The 17,072-nt window shown below is 53.2% G+C and overlaps 1 protein-coding gene across 1 annotated transcript in view; it reads left to right on the top strand.

Moving 5' to 3' along the window:
* Window positions 1-17,072, top strand: part of LOC121331096 (neurogenic locus notch homolog protein 2-like) — a 47,390-nt gene that overhangs the window by 22,457 nt on the left and 7,861 nt on the right. Inside the window, exons 3-26 of the mRNA XM_041278266.1 lie at window positions 328-593; window positions 898-1,239; window positions 3,590-3,712; window positions 3,895-4,128; window positions 4,490-4,645; window positions 4,743-4,928; window positions 5,574-5,687; window positions 5,970-6,083; window positions 7,053-7,286; window positions 8,552-8,662; window positions 9,541-9,733; window positions 9,974-10,119; window positions 10,229-10,342; window positions 10,791-10,910; window positions 11,069-11,221; window positions 11,638-11,866; window positions 12,294-12,495; window positions 12,798-12,951; window positions 13,175-13,359; window positions 13,443-13,575; window positions 13,925-14,179; window positions 14,746-14,858; window positions 15,515-16,041; window positions 16,632-16,973. Of these exons, the coding sequence (XP_041134200.1) occupies window positions 328-593; window positions 898-1,239; window positions 3,590-3,712; window positions 3,895-4,128; window positions 4,490-4,645; window positions 4,743-4,928; window positions 5,574-5,687; window positions 5,970-6,083; window positions 7,053-7,286; window positions 8,552-8,662; window positions 9,541-9,733; window positions 9,974-10,119; window positions 10,229-10,342; window positions 10,791-10,910; window positions 11,069-11,221; window positions 11,638-11,866; window positions 12,294-12,495; window positions 12,798-12,951; window positions 13,175-13,359; window positions 13,443-13,575; window positions 13,925-14,179; window positions 14,746-14,858; window positions 15,515-16,041; window positions 16,632-16,973 (4,746 nt within the window). The remainder of the gene's footprint in view (window positions 1-327; window positions 594-897; window positions 1,240-3,589; window positions 3,713-3,894; window positions 4,129-4,489; window positions 4,646-4,742; window positions 4,929-5,573; window positions 5,688-5,969; window positions 6,084-7,052; window positions 7,287-8,551; window positions 8,663-9,540; window positions 9,734-9,973; window positions 10,120-10,228; window positions 10,343-10,790; window positions 10,911-11,068; window positions 11,222-11,637; window positions 11,867-12,293; window positions 12,496-12,797; window positions 12,952-13,174; window positions 13,360-13,442; window positions 13,576-13,924; window positions 14,180-14,745; window positions 14,859-15,514; window positions 16,042-16,631; window positions 16,974-17,072) is intronic.

Raw genomic sequence — 17,072 nt, 5'->3', positions numbered from 1 at the left:
ATAGAGAGCAGCAGGCTGAGGGACCTTCATTTAAATACACTTCCAGGCTAATGAACGTCTCTGACAAGCTGCTGTGTGCTTGTAGATTCTAAACAATGAGTAAAACAGAAACATAGAGCTGATAGACTCCCCCTATAGAGTCTGGCTGCTGTGCAGCAGACAGGCTCCTCCTAGAGAGGCGTGCTGGTGGAGTGCTGCTGTTGGCACAGCTGTGTTTGTAAAGTAAGATCCAAGCCTCAGCTCCACACTGGGGTTGTGCACATTAAAACCTGAATGTTAATATTTATATCAGCTAGGTAAAATAACTTTGGACTCTCATTGTCTCAGGTGTGCTGCAGGTTACCTGGGGGAGTACTGCCAGCACAAGGATACTTGCCTGCCCGATACGTGCAGAAACAGGGGCAACTGCACAGCGACGGTGTCGGGGGGCGTGGTCCGTACGGCCTGCACCTGCCCCCTGGGTTTCTCCGGGACCATCTGCGAGACCCCCCAGCCCACAGCCTGCTACCCGCAGAACCCCTGCCACAACCAGGGCACCTGCCGTCTCCTGGCCCTGGACAGATGGGAGTGTGTGTGTCCGCGCGGCTGGACAGGTGAGGGGAGCAGCACTGCGCAGCTCTAGTGTGCTCCAGCACATGACAGCAGGAACAGCTCATGGTCACATTCACACAGTTCAGTGCATTCACTCGATTATCGTACCCTTTTGGTATCAATCTCTGGGGGCTAAAACACAACATGATTTCAAAGAAAGCTTGCATGATAAACACATGAAATAGTGCCTGCTAGCCCAAGTCTTGCTGTCTTTAATAATGCAGCTTCAGGACCTGCTGGGAACCGAAGCCTCTAGTGTAATGTCTTCTTTTTTGTTAACCGGGCGCTGTTGCGTTTCCTCCGCAGGCAAGAGCTGCCAGCGTGTGGACTCCTGTGCCTCTCAGCCCTGCCAGCACGGAGGCACCTGCTCCGCCCTGCCGAGGGAGCGCTTCACCTGCAGCTGCCTCCCCGGCTATACCGGGCTCACCTGCCAGACGGACATCGACGAGTGTGCAGCCAGGCCGGCAGTGTGCCAGAACGATGGACAGTGTGTGAACGTGCCAGGGAGCGCCCGCTGCGAGTGCCGGCCGGGCTTCAGCGGGAAGCACTGTGAGAGGGTCTATGTGCCCTGCGCACCCTCCCCCTGCCTCAACGGGGGCACCTGCCGGCCCACCAGCGATGTCTCCTATGAGTGCAGCTGCCTGCCAGGTACGAGCCCTGGGCTCTCGCGCATTCCTGCCGTTAGGGGTAGGGTGCTATAGATTACATGTGAAACTGAACTCCCCACAGCACAGTGGAGAGCACAGATCCCTTACTGGTATTGAACAGGAGTCATCGAAGAGTATCCACAGCACAGGCACAGGGTCCCATAGAGGGTTTGGTGTTGTACTGTTGGTAGAATATTAGATATTGAAAATCATGTGGCATGCTGCTCCCCCAGAGCCATACCCCTGCCAGCAGGGGTGGAGGAGCATTAATGCGACTGTTTAAAGAAGGGCTGTGGCACGCACTCACTTTGTTTGGCCGGCATACTTACACAGGAAACAGGCAGCGGCAGCAAAGGAAGCACTCGGCAGCGAGAGCAGATAATCAAAGCTGTCATTTGCTCCTGAATCCAGAACAGCTGCCTCACCCTGCTGTCTGCCTCGTGCTCTGGCACAGCCACTCTGCAGGTCCAGTGAAGGAGGAGGGGGGGGGCGCACAGCCACTCTGCAGGTCCAGTGAAGGAGGAGGGGGGGCCGCACAGCCACTCTGCAGGTCCAGTGAAGGAGGAGGGGGGGGGCCGCACAGCCACTCTGCAGGTCCAGTGAAGAAGGAGGAGGGGGGCAGCACAGCGACTCTGCAGGTCCAGTGAAGGAGGAGGAGGGGGGCAGCACAGCCACTCTGCAGGTCCAGTGAAGGAGGAGGAGGAGGGCAGCACAGCCACTCTGCAGGTCCAGTGAAGGAGGGGGGGGGGGGCCGCACAGCCACTCTGCAGGTCCAGTGAAGAAGGAGGAGGGGGGCAGCACAGCGACTCTGCAGGTCCAGTGAAGGAGGAGGGGGGGGCAGCACAGCCACTCTGCAGGTCCAGTGAAGGAGGAGGAGGGCAGCACAGCTATTCTGCAGGTCCAGTGAATGAGGAGGAGGGGGGCAGCACAGACACTCTGCAGGTCCAGTGAAGGAGGAGGGGGGCCACTCTGTGCACACAGCAGGCACTGAGACAAGTGAAGCCAATGACCTTGTTCTTTTCCTGGAATCCAGACTTGTTGGTTTAGTTTGCTGGCTGCTGTTCAGCGCTGAAGTGCATTGAATTGCATGCAGTTTCCTTTTCAGTGTAGTTTAAGTTTGGATGATCTTCGTACTCAGCAAGGGCACCATGTGTCTGGGTGAATAAACGGGACATCTGGGGGATGTTTGAGTAGACCAGGAAGGATTTCCATTATCTCCTATATGTCTCTGTGACAGGATGACAGAGGGCGGAGGCTCAGAGACAATGTAAAGTCAAAAATAAAGTTCTTTATTAAACAAAATAATCAAATAAACAGGCACAAGGGCCAACAGAAAAAGGTTCAAACAAAAATAATAAGTGAACTTACAAAAGTAAATGGTCAGGTTCCAAGTCTAAACAAGATACTCCTTTCTTCCAAACAAAAAAAAACTCCAACACAAAGCACCTCCCAGCCAGGCCCTCTCCCCAGGCTTTTATCCCCTGTGGCTGGAACCCAATTAATCAGTAATTACTGATCATTCAATTAGAGCTCCAGCCACATTCTCACATGTTTTCCTGGCAGGGAGGAATTTAACCCCCTCCTTGCCAGTTCCAAACACATTCATATAGACGGGGCAGTTCCCCGTCACAGTCTCTATAGCTGTCTCGTTCATATAAAAAGCACAGCTGTCAGTCATGTGATATATACTGGTTTTATCCCATTGTGGGTTGGGCTTCCTCTTTAGCAGTGGAGCAGGACTGAGACACAGGGAGGGGTCTCGGTTCAGGTTCATGCTTGTAGATTAGGAGGGTAGCTGGACTCACCCCGGCTCTCTCCTCTCTCTCACCCTGGCTCTTCTGTCTCTAACCCTGCCTCTCCTCTCTCTCACCCTGGCTCTCCTCTCTCTCATCCTGTCTCTTCTCTCTCTCACCCTGGCTCTCCTCTCTCTCACCCCGGCACTCTCCTCTCTCTCAACCTGGCTCCCCTCTCTATAACCAAGCCTCTCCTCTCTCTCACCCCAACTCTCTCCTGTCTCTCACCCTGGCTCTCCTCTCTCTCACCCTGGCTCTCCTCTCTCTCATCCTGCCTCTCCTCTCTGTCACCCCGGCTCTCTCCTGTCTCTCACCCTGGCTCTCCTCTCTCTCACCCTGGTCCTCCTCTCTCTTACCCTGGCTCTCTCCTCTCTCTCACCCTGGCTGTCCTCTCTCTCACCCTGGCTCTCTCCTCTCTCTCACCCTGGCTCTCCTCTCTCTTACCATGGCTCTCTCCTTTCTCTCACCCTGTTTGTCCTCTCTCTCACACTGGCTCTCTCTCTCACCCTGGCTCTCCTCTCTCTCACCCTGGCTCTTCTGTCTCTCTCCTGGCTGCAGGTTTCAATGGGACGGACTGTGAAAGGAACATTGATGACTGCCCGCAGCACCGTTGCCAGAATGGGGGGACCTGCGTGGACGGAGTGAACACCTACAACTGCCAGTGTCCCCCGGAGTGGACAGGTGAGCAGGACAGTCCTCTCCATACACTCACTGCAGGGTCACTGGGACAGGACAGTCCCCTCCAAACACTCACAGCCTGATGGACTCTTTTGTTGTTTTTAGAGCAGCTCTAATGCATTGTTAATGTTGGTACTGTCACGGAGAGCGCCCCCTGCCCTGACCTTGTGTCTCTGTTGCTCCAGGTCAGTTCTGCACAGAGGATGTGGACGAGTGCAGGCTGCAGCCCAACGCCTGTCAGAATGGAGGGACCTGCAGCAACCGGCAAGGCAGCTACAGCTGCGTCTGCGTCAACGGCTGGAGTGGCGACGACTGCAGCAAGAACATCGATGACTGCGCCACTGCAGCCTGTGCAGCGGGGTCCACATGCATCGACCGCGTGGCATCCTTCGTCTGCAACTGCCCCGTGGGCAAAACAGGTAGGCACCCGGAAGACAGGGAGACAGGGAGGCACCCCGGAGATAGGGAGGCACCCCGGAGACAGGGAGACACACAGACTTGATCCTAATTCTGTGTAAAAGTTATTCTGACCTCCTGGTTGCTCACAGCTCCTAGCAAAGACATGCACATGTCTGGGGGGTTTGTAAGCAGATCAGTTTGAGCTCTCAATGCTTCACTCTTTGTTTGGATCCAGCAGCGTTGAGATGGGTTCAGAACTAGAGATAGTCTGGGCTGTAACCCTTGATGTTTCCAAGCCAGTGCTAACCCATTTCAAACACTGTGAAACCAGAACCTGCTATTTCACGCTGCTCAAACGCTTCTCGTTCCCTTCTGTGCCAGGTCTCCTGTGCCACGTGGCAGATGCTTGTATTAGCAACCCCTGCCAGGAGGAGTCGATGTGTGACACCAACCCCCTAAATGGGCAGTACATCTGCACCTGCCCCTCAGGGTTCAAAGGAGCCGCCTGCACAGAGGACATCGATGAATGCACCATGAGTAAGTGAACTGGAGCTCCAGGGACCAGGAGAACATGCAGCCGTCACACTGGATGGAATCGTTCCATTATATTATTATTATTATTCTTCTTCTGCAGACTCTAACCCCTGTGAGCACGGCGGGCGCTGTGTGAACACGGACGGCTCGTTCCGCTGTGACTGTGCGCTCGGCTACACCGGGCCGCGCTGCGAGGCTGACGTCAACGAGTGCATCTCCATGCCCTGTCAGAACGACGCCACCTGCCTGGACCAGATCGGAGAGTTCACCTGCATCTGTATGCCAGGTGAGAGAGCCTGCATGTCTGTGTCTCAGTCCGTCTCCTCAGTGCAGTAGCAGTGTGTCTCAGTCCAGTCTCCTCAGTGCAGTAGCAGTGTGTCTCAGTCCGTCTCCTCAGTGCAGTAGCAGTGTGTCTCAGTCCAGTCTCCTCAGTGCAGTAGCAGTGTGTCTCAGTCCAGTCTCCTCAGTGCAGTAGCAGTGTGTCTCAGTCCAGTCTCCTCAGTGCAGTAGCAGTGTGTTTCAGTCCAATCTCCTCAATGCAGTAGTAAAGTGTCCCAGTCCGTCTCCTCAGTGCAGTAGCACTGTGTCTCAGTCTGTCTCCTCAGTGCAGTAGCAGTGTGTCTCAGTCCAGTCTCCTCAGTGCAGTAGCACTGTGTCTCAGTCCAGCCTCCTCAGTGCAGTAGCAGTGTGTCTCAGTCCAGTCTCCTCAGTGCAGTAGCACTGTGTCTCAGTCTGTCTCCTCAGTGCAGTAGCAGTGTGTCTCAGTCCAGTCTCCTCAGTGCAGTAGCAGTGTGTCTCAGTGTGTCTCCTCAGTGCAGTAGCAGTGTGTCTCAGTCCAGTCTCCTCAGTGCAGTAGCAGTGTGTCTCAGCCAGTCTCCTCAGTGCAGTAGCAGAGTGTCTCTGAGCTGCCTGGCTCTCTCTCTCTCTGCAGGGTTCATCGGGCTGCACTGTGAGGAGAACATCGACGAGTGCCAGAGTAACCCGTGCCTGAACAGCGGCAGGTGCACCGACCAGATCAACAGGTTCATGTGTGACTGCCCGCCAGGTGAGACCACTTCCATCCAGTGCGTGTGTGCGTGTGTGCGTGCATGTGCGTGTGTGTGCGAGTGTGTCCGTGTGCGTGCGCGCGTGCGTGTGTGCGTGCGTGCCTGTGTGCAGTTTCAGCTATTAGCTTAATTAGAGCTTAATTCAAGCAGGCGTCAAACCCGGGAAGTTTGCATGAAGTTACATTAAAAAGAGTTATGGTGTAGAAGGAAGAAGGAGTGTTTTATTTCAGCATGTTAGCTCAAAGCTGCATTGTGTGGGTTCAGTGTGGTTTCTCTTTTAGGCTTCAGTGGTGTGGTGTGCCAGGTGGACATCGATGAGTGTGCGAGCACGCCGTGCCACAACGGAGCCAAGTGCATTGATCGACCCAACGGCTACGAGTGTGACTGCGCAGAGGGTAAGAGACACAGCTACAAGTGCGACTGCGCAGAGGGTAAGAGACACAGCTACGAGTGCGACTGCGCAGAGGGTAAGAGACACAGCTACAAGTGCGACTGCGCAGAGGGTAAGAGACACAGCTACGAGTGCGACTGCGCAGAGGGTAAGAGACACAGCTACAAGTGCGACTGCGCAGAGGGTAAGAGACACAGCTACGAGTGCGACTGCGCAGAGGGTAAGAGACACAGCTACGAGTGCGACTGCGCAGAGGGTAAGAGGCACAGCTACGAGTGCGACTGCGCAGAGGGTAAGAGGCACAGCTACAAGTGCGACTGCGCAGAGGGTAAGAGGCACAGCTACGAGTGCGACTGCGCAGAGGGTAAGAGGCACAGCTACGAGTGCGACTGCGCAGAGGGTAAGAGGCACAGCTACGAGTGCGACTGCGCAGAGGGTAAGAGGCACAGCTACGAGTGCGACTGCGCAGAGGGTAAGAGGCACAGCTACGAGTGCGACTGCGCAGAGGGTAAGAGGCACAGCTACGAGTGCGACTGCGCAGAGGGTAAGAGGCACAGCTACGAGTGCGACTGCGCAGAGGGTAAGAGGCACAGCTACGAGTGCGACTGCGCAGAGGGTAAGAGGCACAGCTACGAGTGCGACTGCGCAGAGGGTAAGAGGCACAGCTACGAGTGCGACTGCGCAGAGGGTAAGAGGCACAGCTACGAGTGCGACTGCGCAGAGGGTAAGAGGCACAGCTACGAGTGCGACTGCGCAGAGGGTAAGAGGCACAGCTACGAGTGTGACTGCGCAGAGCGTAAGATACAGCTGTGTGCTGTGTTTGAAGCCCTTGTCTCTGTGCTGTATTGAAAGCCCTTGTCTCTGTGCTGTATTGAAAGCTCTTGTCTCTGTGCTGTATTGAAAACCCTTGTTTCTGTGCTGTATTGAAAGTCCTTGTCTCTGTGCTGTATTGAAAGCCATTGTCTGTCTGCAGGGTTCACTGGCTTGCTGTGTGAGGGGAACATCGATGACTGTGATCCGGAGCCCTGCCACCACGGGCACTGCCAGGATGGCATTGCCACCTACACGTGTGTGTGTGACCCGGGCTACGTGGGACCCATCTGCAGTGAGCAGGTCAACGAGTGCCAGAGCAGCCCCTGCCAGAACGAGGGCCGCTGCATCGACCTGGTCAACAAGTACCAGTGCAACTGCCTGCCAGGCACCTCCGGTGAGAGCCTCTCGCTGGCCCTGCGGCGCCCCAGCGCTGCCTCGCTGCCCTGCTGCACCCTGACAGACAGACAGACAGGAGAACACACTCCCCACAGCGCTGCCTCGCTGCCCTGCTGCACCCTGACAGACAGACAGACAGGAGAACACACTCCCCACAGTGCTGCCTCACTGCTGCACCCTGACAGACAGACAGACAGGAGAACACACTCCCCACAGCGCTGCCTCCCTGCTGCACCCTGACAGACAGACAGACAGGAGAACACACTCCCCACAGCGCTGCCTCTGCTGCTGCACCCTGACACCCTGACAGACAGACAGACAGGAGAACACACTCCCCACAGTGCTGCCTCACTGCTGCACCCTGACAGACAGACAGACAGGAGAACACACTCCCCACAGTGCTGCCTCACTGCTGCACCCTGACAGACAGAGAGGAGAACACACTCCCCACAGCGCTGTCTCACTGCTGCACAGACAGACAGACAGACATGCCTTTAGAAAAGTTTAGAGCTGTGAAATGCGGTGAAGGCATTGCGGAGTATAATAAAGCATAGTTACATATACATACATTCAAAGCAGAATGATCTTGGATAGAGCTGGCTAGGGGTATGTAGGACAGAGGTCAGTAATGAGTTCTAGAGGCAGGTTGTGTTTCCTGCTGCTAGCGAGTCAGGAAGTGCACTCGCATTGCTTAATCACAGTAACATTGTGCAAGTAGCAAACTAAAACCTCAGTGTATTTACAGTATAATCGTAAATCTCGAAAAACTACTCACTTCTAAATCTTTTGTAGTCATTTTTGTATTACTTTAGTATAAATACATGTTAATTTGGATTCATATGTGTTTTTTTCTGACTTTATGTGAACGAAAAGACACACATTTGCCCGTTTTCCCATTGGAAATAGTGGTATTTTGAAATATCACTGTCCTGGTCACAAAAGCAAAGTTTGCGGGGAGTAATAGCCATTTCCTATACTTTTGAGGCATAAGCAATTAGGAAATAACACTTACTAACCAGGAACAAAAAAATAAAAAATTGGTTACACGATGTTATTCATGCAGAAACCCTGCCATCTAGTGGCCACAGAATATAGTGCATGTTGAAATATTCCAACGTGCCTGCCTGCCTGTCTGTCTGCCTGTGTGTCTGGGTGTTCTGTGTTATAGTAATATCCATGGGCATTGTGTCTGTCTGTCTGTCCATTAGGACAGTTGAAATTAAGAGCAATAGAGTATTTTTAAAAATAGTTTTCCTGTTCCAGGTGACAACTGTGAGAATAACTTTGATGAGTGTGCGAGCAGCCCCTGTGAATATGGGATCTGCAAGGATGGACTGAACCGATACGACTGCGTCTGCACTCCGGGATACACAGGTGAGGGCACTGCAGTGCAGCAGCCCTGCAGCCACACTGAGCTGCTCTGTACATATCCAGAAAATAATAACCACAGCTAAAGCTGGGGAAATAAACATGCAGAAATCACTGTCTGGGTCATATCTGTAAGGGAAGGGTTAATATTGGCACAGATCAGGGGGTTAAAGTCTTGTACGGTGGCTGCACTGTGACTCTAAGCACTAGAGTGATGACTTCAGGAGCGCATTGCTGATGGTGGGGCTGCTTGAGTGAAGGACTTACTGGTGACACCCTCCGCCCTGTCTCTTATTGATGACTCCTCTGCGCTGTCTCTTATTGATGACTCCTCTGCCCTGTCTCTTATTGATGACACTCCTGTCCTGTCTTTTATTGATGACACCTCTGTCCTGTCTCTTATTGATGACTCCTCTGTCCTGTCTCTTACTGATGACTCCTCTACCCTGTCTCTTGTTGATGACACCTCTGTCCTGTCTTTTATTGATGACTCCTCTGCCCTGTCTCTTACTGATGACTCCTCTGTCCTGTCTCTTATTGATGACACCTCTGTCCTGTCTCTTACTGATGACTCCTCTGCCCTATCTCTTATTGATGACACCTCTGTCCTGTCTCTTATTGATGACATATCTGCCCTGTCTCTTAGTGATGACTCCTCTGCCCTGTCTCTTAGTGATGACTCCTCTGCCCTGTCTCTTATTGATGACTCCTCTGCCCTGTCTATTATTGATGACTCCTCTGTCCTGTCTCTTATTGATGACTCCTCTACCCTGTCTCTTACTGATGACTTCTCTGCCCTGTCTCTTATTGATGACTCCTCTACCCTGTCTCTTATTGATGACTTCTCTGCCCTGTCTCTTATTGATGACTCCTCTGCCCTGCAGGCCCAATGTGCAACATCGACATCAACGAGTGCGCCTCGAACCCATGTCACAACGGCGGCACGTGCTTGAACGAGCTCAACAGCTTCCGCTGCCTGTGTCCCGAGGGTTACCGGGACCCCATCTGCTACTCCGAGGTGGACGAGTGCGTCAGCAGCCCCTGTGTCCATGGTAGCTGCATGGACGACGTCAATGGGTAAGACATCCCTCTATGCCTGTGTGAGTCTCAGCCCTCTCCTTCACCCTGACTGCCAGTCCATTGAGATGAGTTTCACAGCAGGACACTCCTTCACGTCCGTGTCTGTGAATCGGTTCGGCTGTTCCCTGTCCAACTCCTCTTCCAGTTTGTGCGTCCCAGCTGTATAAAGCAGCAGTGATGTGAACAAACGGGCCGCACAGTGACGGGTCCTGATGGTGCGGCTTGCTCTCCTCGCAGGTACAGGTGTGAGTGTGAACCTGGCTGGGCAGGGATGGACTGCGAGCTGGATCGCAATGAATGTGAATCGAACCCGTGTGTCAATGGAGGAACCTGCGCTGACCTCACCAACGGCTACAGCTGCACCTGCAGGAAGGGCTTCAAAGGTGAGCGCAGGGGAGGATGGGAGGAGCTGACTGGCTGACATTGGATCCACAGAGCTGGCCTGACAATGGGGCCACATGTCCTTATTGATGGATCTTCTCTTTCCTTCAGGGTCTAACTGTGAGATTAATATCAACGAGTGCGCCTCGAACCCGTGCTTGTACCAGGGGACCTGCATCGATGGAGTCAGCAGCTACACCTGCCATTGCTCACTGCCTTACACAGGTAACCCCTTTCACAGGACTGTCCCAAGAGCTCCTGAACCCAAACCCTTTCACAGGACTGTCCAGAGAGCTCCCTAACCCAAACCCTTTCACAAGACTGTCCCTAGAGCTCCCTAACCCAAACCCTTTCACAGGACTGTCCCGAGAGCTCCTTAACCCAAACCCTTTCACAGGACTGTCCCGAGAGCTCTCTCTGCACAGGGACACTCTGTTAAAAACATGTCCATTCAGCCTTGAAATATAGATTGGAAATGTTGTTTCTTAGCTAGAAGGTGTCAAAAGGGTCCCTGTAAATGTGCACAGCACAGCACAGCACTGCATAACACTGCACTGTACAGCACTGCATAGCAAGCACAGCACAGCACTGCACAGCACTGCACAGCACAGCACAGCACAGCACAGCACAGCACAGCCTGTAGGTGCCAGTGACCCCCTCTTCTACTCTGCAGGTGTGAACTGTGAAGTCATCCTTGCTCCCTGTGACCCGGATCCCTGCACCAACTCTGGGATCTGCCAGGCGTCTGCTGACTACTCGAGCTACTCCTGCCTGTGTGCCCCCGGCTGGCAAGGTAGGTTTGTGCCAGGGCTTCAGCTTGAGAGTCTGTTGAGACCGTTTTGTCGTCTTAGGATTTTGAGTGACGCTTCAGTCCTCTTGGTCAGGTCTTCTTGTGTGTAAGAGAGATACCTAAATGAATGAAGGTTAATGAGAAGATCCATTCATTTTCAGGTCAGCGATGTTCACAAGACATCAACGAATGTGTCACCAACCCCTGTAAGAATGGCGCTGTGTGCCAGAACAGCCAGGGCAGCTACCAGTGCCAATGCCGCCCTGGGTACACCGGGACCAACTGCGAGACCAACATCGATGACTGCACGCCAAGTATGTCACCTGACAGGCTCATCGAAATAAGATCTGCCTGCACTATGAGTGGGACTGGACGCTTTCTGTTTAAATGAGTTCTAGTTTGTGCTTGTGCTTTATGGTGCATGTTATTAGCTCTGCAGTGTGCTCATGTTCTATGACGGTGCATGTTATTAGCTCTGCAGTGTGCTCATGTTCTATGACGGTGCATGTTATTAGCTCTGCAGTGTGCTCATGTTCTATGACGGTGCATGTTATTAGCTCTGCAGTGTGCTCATGCACGATTTGCTCACACATGTAACACAGGGCTGGAGGCTCTGGCACCGCTAGACAGCATGCTGCTCTGTAAGGAATCACTACCATGATTAATGAAAGCACTGCAGCTCATTCAGTCCGTTGTTCTCAAGAGCTCTGTGTGTCGTTGTGCTCTTCAGATCCGTGCCAGAATGGGGGCTCCTGTGTGGACGGCGTTAACTCGTTCTCGTGCTCCTGCCTGCCGGGGTTCCACGAGGCCCACTGCCAGACAGAGGTGAACGAGTGCGACAGCCACCCCTGTCTGAACGGAGCCACCTGCAACGACTATGTGAACAGCTACGCCTGCCAGTGCACCCCGGGCTTCAACGGCATCCACTGTGAGACCAACATCCTGGAGTGCACAGACAGGTATGAGAGCACTCGGACCCTGCATTACACTGTGAGACCCTGCTGTCTGTCATCCCAGAGTGCAGAGACAGGTATGAGAGCACTGGGACCCTGCATTACACTGTGAGACCCTGCTGTCTGTCATTCCCGGGTGCAGAGAGCCTGCTGTCTGTCTCAGCCCGCTGGCACTGATGTGAGCAGCGCTGGGACCCTGCTGTCTGTCTCAGCCCGCTGGCACACTCCTCTCAGCAGCAATCACAGCCTGTGCGGGCAGGGCAGATCATTGCTGATCCTGCTCTCCTGGAGAGCAAAGGGACCTTCTCTACCCTCCCCAACTTCTACAATAAATTGTGGAGTTTCTGGTAAATGATACTGACCTGCTGTCCTTGTATTTTCTCAGCTCCTGTCTCAATAATGATACTGACATGCTGTCCTTGTTTTGTCTCAGCTCCTGTCTCAATAATGGCACCTGTGTGGACGGGATCAACAAGTTCAGTTGCCGCTGCCGGCCGGGCTTCGCGGGCACGGTGTGCCAGTACCAGATCAACGAGTGCGACTCCCAGCCCTGTCAGAACGGCGGCACCTGTATGGACAGGCTGGGCACCTATCGCTGCTCCTGCCCTGCGGGCTACACTGGCAACAACTGCCAGGTGAGGAGCTGGAATCTGGGGCACAACATAACCACTGATATCCAAGAGAGAGCGCTGTGTCCAAACTGGAGTACTAAAATAAAGAAGTAAACTGGATTGAGCATCGGGATCCTTTAGGGGCTGTCATTATGTTCAAAGTTAGCTAAATGAGGACCAATTGTTTTGGCTATAATCATGACTTGGTGTTGACCTTATTGCCCACCTCAGATCCCCTCTGTACTGAATCCATGTCTATTTGGATGCACAGCACAGCTTTGCGACCCCTCATCACTTTGTTTTGTATCCTTTTTCTCACTCTGCAGACCTTGGTCAACCTGTGCGTCACGTCTTTGTGTAACAACGGGGGCACCTGTGTGCAGGTGGGGCAGTCCCTGCGGTGCGAGTGTCCCAGTGACTGGACTGGCCTGTACTGTGACGTGCCCATGGTCTCCTGCAAGATGGCTGCTTTTCACAAACGTGAGGCTTCACCGGTTAACTACTGTTCTTTTATTAATTCATGAGCACGGCAAAAGACCACAAGCAGTGGACGTTGTTTAAGGCTGTACGATAAAAAGTCATCCAAGATGTTCACTCAATGTATGTGTGTGTGTGTGTGTGTGTTTGTGTGTATCTATAGTATTTCAGTGGCTGCAGTGTTGGGCTCGCAGCTAAAGCACTGCTGTTGGTGTGTTGATGTTAGGTGTCAGCGTTGATCAGGTGTGCCAACACTCTGGAACATGCATCAATACGGGCAACACCCACCAGTGCCAGTGCCAGGTGGGCTACACCGGCAGCTACTGTGAGCTGGACGTGGACGAGTGCGCCTCGAACCCCTGCCACCATGCCGCTCGCTGCCAGGATCTGCAGGGGGGCTACCTGTGCCAGGTGAGACTGACCCAGTGTCCCAGCACACCGAGGGATCCACTGCAGCTCCACAGGTGCTCATGTCCTTGTTTTTGTCTCCGCAGTGCCTGGCTGGGTACCAGGGGGTGAGCTGTGAGTACGAAGTGGACGAGTGCCAGTCCCAGCCCTGCAGGAATGGAGGCACGTGCTTCGACCTGGTGAACCGATTCAGCTGCTCCTGCCCTCCCGGGACACACGGTGAGGAGACTCTTAGTGCTTGCGCTCACACACAGGCCCTGAAACACAACGCCAAGGTGCACAGTGAGTCTGAGCTGAGACTGGCTGCACTTCTAATGCTGGAACAAGAAAGAGATCTGCTCTGTGAAGAACTGGCATGGACCGCATTGCTGTACCTGCAACCCATGCATCTTCACCTCTGTGCTTCTGGATTGATTGACGATGGTAGTTGACATCACCGTGTGTCTGGAAAGCCAGAAAAAACAAACAAGGGGTTCAAATCGTGCCAATGGAATGTTCAAACTGTTTTGCTCGATGTTGCTGGCATTAATATAATGTGTCTGTGTGTGTGTCTCTCTGTGTGTTGCAGGGCTGCAGTGTGAGATCAACGATGATGACTGTGCTCCAGATGCCCATCCCAGTGGGGGGCCACGCTGCTTCAATGGAGGGCAGTGCATCGATGGGATCGGGGGCTACACCTGCAGCTGCCCCCCTGGCTTTGCTGGCCAGCACTGTGAGGGCGATGTCAACGAGTGTCTGTCCAGCCCCTGTGACCCCAAGGGCAGCCTTGACTGCGTCCAGAAAACCAACAACTACACATGCAAGTGCCGGGACGGCTTCACAGGTAAAATACTGTTACTGTCCTAAATCCACGAGAGAGGGCAATACTGCAAACACAGCTTTCTAACCCTCACACTGTTTCTGTCATTACAAACTCTTCACCTTTACTGCAAATATGTAAAATCTCATTGCCCCTCACTGTAACACTGTCTCTTTGCCCCTCACTGTCACACTGTCTCTTTGCTCCTCACTGTCACACTGTCTCAGTCTCATTGCCCCTCACTGTAACACTGTCTCTTTGCCCCTCACTGTAACACTGTCTCTTTGCCCCTCACTGTCACACTGTCTCTTTGCCCCTCACTGTAACACTGTCTCTTTGCCCCTCACTGTAACACTGTCTCTTTGCCCCTCACTGTAACACTGTCTCTTTGCCCCTCACTGTCACACTGTCTCAGTCTCATTGCCCCTCACTGTCACACTGTCTCAGTCTCATTGCCCCTCACTGTCACACTGTCTCATTGCCCCTCATTGTAACACTGTCTCATTGCCCCTCATTGTAACACTGTCTCATTGCCCCTCACTGTCACACTGTCTCTTTGCTCCTCACTGTAACGCTGTATTGTCTGGCAGGGCGTCACTGTCAGACTGTCGTGGACCTGTGCCAGCTGAACCCGTGTCAGAACAGTGGGGCGTGTTCTGTTGACCTCAACTCTCCACTTGGCTACGTCTGCCACTGCCGCTTGGTGAGCTGCCTTTAAAGAAATGGTTTCTGTGTGTCGCTGTGCTGTGCTGGTGGTGTTAATGTTAATGTACGCACTGTGAAATACCTTTTAGTTGCTGCTTTCTAGTTTAGTAAACAGCTTTCTGTGCCAACACAGATTCTCAGGGGAAGAGTAAAAGCAGTAAATGTATAATGTGTGATTCTGTTGTTCTCATGCTGCAGAAGGCCTGAGAGCTCATCAAAAGGTAAAGATGCTTTCAAAATGTCCAGGCATAAGGATCTCTGCATCTTATGAAGCCTAGCATGGTTATTACTTAGCAGAACATCTCAAATCATGGGACCTACTTTTGCATGTGATTTGCTTAATGTGCTATGTGCTGTCAGCCTTGGTCATGTTGCCTTCCTCTCCTAGTGCTGATTCTCATTCACTAAGCTGTTGCAGGTTTTGTCTTTCATGTACAGTTGTAAACATACAGATACTTTCAGTTCTATCCAGCACATCAACTTTCACATCATGATCTTCAGATGGATACAATGAGTTTGGGGGCCTGAATAACTTGAAGCAGTGAACTTGAGGACAGGGCAATCAGTAGGTCAGCAGGGGTATCTTAGTCCAGCGCTGTAACCAAGAGAAATTGCATTCAAAACTGCTTCTGAATTCTTTCTTTTCATTTGAAGGGCTTTGTTGGGAATAACTGTGAGTATAACCGATGTGGGCAGATCCGCTGCCAGAACAAGCAGGTTTGTGTGGAGACCTCGTCAGGTCCACTGTGCCGCTGCCCGGAGGGACCCGAGGGAGCTCGGTGTGAGAATATGGGCTGTGCCAACCGACCCTGCAGGAACGGGGCCACCTGCCTAGCCCAGCCCCAGCCGCCCTACTACCAGTGCCAGTGCCCGGAGCACTTCGACGGGCGCGACTGTGACATCTACTCCCCCCAATCTCCCCGGGTACCCAGAACAGACTGCCAGATCCCACAGTGCGCCCACAAGGCTGGTGATGACGTCTGCGACACGCAGTGCAACACCCACGAGTGCAGCTGGGACAGCGGGGACTGCTCCCTGCACTTCCCCTCCCCCTGGAAGCTGTGCCCCCCCGAGCTGCGCTGCTGGGAGCTGTTCAACAACGACATGTGTGACGAGCAGTGCAACACTGCAGAGTGCTTCTTCGACAGCTACGAGTGCCAGAGCAGAGGCAGGACCTGCAAGTGAGTGCAGAGCACCACCAGCCACACCAAGCTCAGAGCCAGAGTGCAAACAGAGATTGGAATGAGATCCTCAGGGTGCTCTTAGCTTTGTGATGCATCATAAGATAAACTGCTGTGTGGAGGGTGTCTTATTGTACAAGATATGTAGTTTGGAGGTTTGAGCAGGAGGTGACATCTCTTACACAATCAGACTCCCTCAACACAACACATTCAAACAGGGGACCCCAAGCGTGGCTTGTGTTTCTATTGGGACAGATGGAAGTGAAAGACAGTGATTTGAATTGTACATCACATATAGTATGTGGTCGGATTGCACTGTGTAAGGAAGTGCATATTCAACAGAACTGACTGGGAGTGGTTAACTAGCCCCCTGTTGCAGCCCCCAGTTTTATTTGCTGTTTGTAATAACCTTCAGTTGTTTGCGAATATTCATCAGTAAAGAGTTGCAACAAATACTCTCTTCACTCATGCAAAAGAATGATCGTGACCACGCTGCCCGCAGTGGTGCTTAGATCAGTGAGCCTTGCAGTTTGAGCCTCAGTGGAGGATTCAGTAGCATTACTATGAATCCTTGTCCCTTTTCCCTGCAGGTATCAGGATTACTGCATCAATCACTACGCTGACAGGCACTGTGACCAGGGCTGCAACACAGAGGAATGTGGCTGGGACGGGCTGGACTGCTCGGAGGACGCGCCCCAGCGGCTGGAGGCCACACTGGTCATCGTGGTGCTGCTGCAGCCGGAGGAGCTTCTGGAAGAGCTGCCCCACTTCCTGCACACGCTGGGCACGCTGCTCCACACAAACCTGCGCCTCAAGCTGGACCCCCAGCACAGGCCCATGCTGTACCCCTACTACGGCAGGGAGGACGAGGATCCCACCCACAGCATGAGCAGGGGCCGGCGCTCCCTGGAGCTGGAGAGGGAGGTCGTGGGGTAAGTCTCACCCAGCCTGGAAGCTGCTACTGTCCTGATGCTAACTGTGATGAAAAGAAACACTGACTGAGAGCGTGAGAGTGTGAGTGAGAGTGTGGG

The sequence above is a fragment of the Polyodon spathula genome, chromosome 18, assembly GCF_017654505.1.
Source record: "Polyodon spathula isolate WHYD16114869_AA chromosome 18, ASM1765450v1, whole genome shotgun sequence".
NCBI classification, from domain to species: Eukaryota; Metazoa; Chordata; class Actinopteri; order Acipenseriformes; family Polyodontidae; genus Polyodon; species Polyodon spathula.
The sequence above is the reverse complement of the archived record's forward strand: the minus strand, read 5'-3'. Positions and strand labels throughout refer to the sequence as shown.